The sequence below is a fragment of the Pteropus vampyrus genome, unplaced genomic scaffold, assembly GCF_000151845.1.
Source record: "Pteropus vampyrus isolate Shadow unplaced genomic scaffold, Pvam_2.0 Scaffold2, whole genome shotgun sequence".
Taxonomy (NCBI): Eukaryota; Metazoa; Chordata; class Mammalia; order Chiroptera; family Pteropodidae; genus Pteropus; species Pteropus vampyrus.
Genome location: NW_011888783.1, coordinates 5942593 through 5945254, shown reverse-complemented (window position 1 = coordinate 5945254; position 2662 = coordinate 5942593). Strand labels below are relative to the sequence as shown.

The 2662-nt window shown below is 28.9% G+C and overlaps 1 protein-coding gene across 1 annotated transcript in view; it reads right to left on the bottom strand.

Moving 5' to 3' along the window:
- TFPI (tissue factor pathway inhibitor) overlaps positions 1 to 2662 on the bottom strand; it is a 56420-nt gene that overhangs the window by 15512 nt on the left and 38246 nt on the right. Inside the window, exon 4 of the mRNA XM_011356402.2 lies at positions 2127 to 2171. Within this exon, the coding sequence (XP_011354704.1) occupies positions 2127 to 2171 (45 nt within the window). The remainder of the gene's footprint in view (positions 1 to 2126; positions 2172 to 2662) is intronic.

The window sequence follows — 2662 nt, the reverse complement described above, 5'->3', positions numbered from 1 at the left end:
TCTAAATTTCTTGTAATAAATTAGCAGGGCATTAACTAGTTCATGATTTGAGAGAATAAAAAATATTGGGTTATTTTACCCTAGGTTTGGAAGGATAAAATATGGCAAAAATCTGGTTTAATTATTTTTATTAAGCTATGTGCATCCACATTTAGGAAAGATTTACAAATATTTCATATTTTTAGGTGTGGGGGTTCTTATTAGGGGAAAAGTGTAATTAATGTATTCCATCAATAAGAATAATTTCAATGAAAAAAAAATTGGAGAAATTTTGAGGGGTATGGAAGCTTTTCATTGCTATTCTTAGAAGTTCCTGAATTCTTATGCTGAAATTAATATCTATGTAAGGTATGACATCCCCACCACTGTGTTTCTTATTTTCTTTCAGTTATTGGAATGATTCCAACAGTGCAAAGGCTGAAAGGAAATACATATTCAGGGATTGGAGAGGCTTTTGAGAAAGTCTAATACTCATTCTTTGTTAGTGGTCCAAACAAGGCTAAACACAGCTGTCACAGAAGTTGTGCTACTGTGATCCACATTACAAGCTTCATCTACTCTGTAAATAAGAGAATTAAACTTATTTTTAAAATATTATGATCTCAAGTCTTTGAGCTTAGATTTTGGGCGAGAAAGCTTCAATTTCTTCATTTTTCTCCCAGTAACTATGGTACCATAGTGGCAAAAATGATCCATAGTATCCTTTTACATCTTAAAGTAATTGGCTGTTCTATCACGAGTGTTTTACTATAAAAAAAAAAGCATGTACTTAATAATGATAATTTCTGCAACAATTACAAATCTGCAGAAAAAATGATCTTCAATGAAAAATTGTTATTAAATAAAACAACCTACTTTAATATAGTGTAAAAATATCTATTTTCTATAACTTCTCAAAGTACCAATTTGAAAGTTATTTTATTATTTATTGCCTCTTGTTTTTCAAGATGAATGTTATTATTATTCCCATAATAACAATTTGTAGATAAGCTTATTATTGGGACAAGAAAAAAACCCAGTTCTTTAATTCATATAATACTCTTTTGTAAGAGAAAGAATATATTCAGTTATTATCATTTGGATTTGTTTTGGTCTTAATACATATTTCTTAGGAAATTTTAAATCATCTTAAGGATATAAGAATTCTATATTCAACAAAAGGGGATAGGTAAAAATCTTGCACATAAACAACATAAAACAGTAACAAATTATGCTGAAAAGTATAATTAAAAAATTCTACATCTGGAAGTTGCTATTATTTATATGAGGCCCCATTCTAGGACATAAATTTATTTTGGGACAAAGTTGAAATTGCACACTTGCAAAATATTTCTGAGTAGGCCGATAGTTTAAAATATTTAGGGTTACAAATCAAGAAATTCATGCCCCATATTCCTCAAATAAATAAAGTAAATTCATATTGAATGTGCATACACAATCCTTGCTCTAAATTGATGCCGAGTTAAAACTAAGTAACATAGAATGCATACTTTTAGCTACATTCCAATTTACACAAGTTACATGATTTTCACTACTAACTTATTTGAAGTTGCATATTTAGCAATTATGAAGTTGCATATTTAGCAAAACAAAAACAAACAAACAAAAAAACCCATGCCCCGTATTCCTCAGATAAAGAAAGTAACATTTGTATTAAATCTGATTTAAAACACTAAATAATATTGACAAAAGCAATTGTTTATTGTTAAATACCTCTGCTTTTGCTCATGATTGTTGACAACTCAAAGACATGTATCTATTCAGGGTAATATTGGATGAAATTTGCTAAAGCCACACAATGCTGAACTTATCAAGGGATTAGAGATCAGAGAACTAAAGTAAGACAAGCAATGTCTAAATTACTATTTGGGAGGTGTTAAAATAGCATGTGTGTGGCCCTGGGTTGTTACTGATCTAATACAAAATAGAATGAGAGTTAATACAGCGCTTAAAACCTTCACTACCAAATATTATGCATGTTTTTTTCTAATTTGTCATTACATCTACAGAAACCATTTCAAAGATCACATGGATTTATAATGAACCCCGCATCAGAAAAACCTAAGAATTAAATTCGTAAGTGCCTTACATGAATTTTACTAATGAGCACACAAATGAATGTTCACCTTTTTGCAATGTTGTCTTTTTCCTACCACTCCTCTTTGGATAATCTGCAAGGAAAACAATATATGTGTATCAATTGCATCAATTTATAAAATAATGTTATGAATTTCAATTTTACAAACTAGGGTAATGTATTCATTATCATTAAAATTATTCTTATAAGAATGTCAATAACTATTTTTTATTTTCTCTAAAAATTAAATATTTTAATTATAATTATGAACCCACTTCATTTTAACATAATAATGTATCAAAAACTATGTTAAAAGTTCTAACACACTTACAAAAATAAGAATTCATGGTAAACTAAGTTCGGTCTTCAAAATACTTGTGGTAAACTAAGTATGCTCTTCAAAATATTTTATAAATAATGTGATTTATTTATAAAATAATGTGAAATATGAAAGTAACTCAAACAGCTTACTTTGCCTATAAAAACAGACAACTTCGATAGGGGATTAGGAATAGGGGTGGAAAGATCCAGAATTATCTCTTTTCCTGATTCTTTTCCCCGCCTCATTGTCTCAACCCAATTACA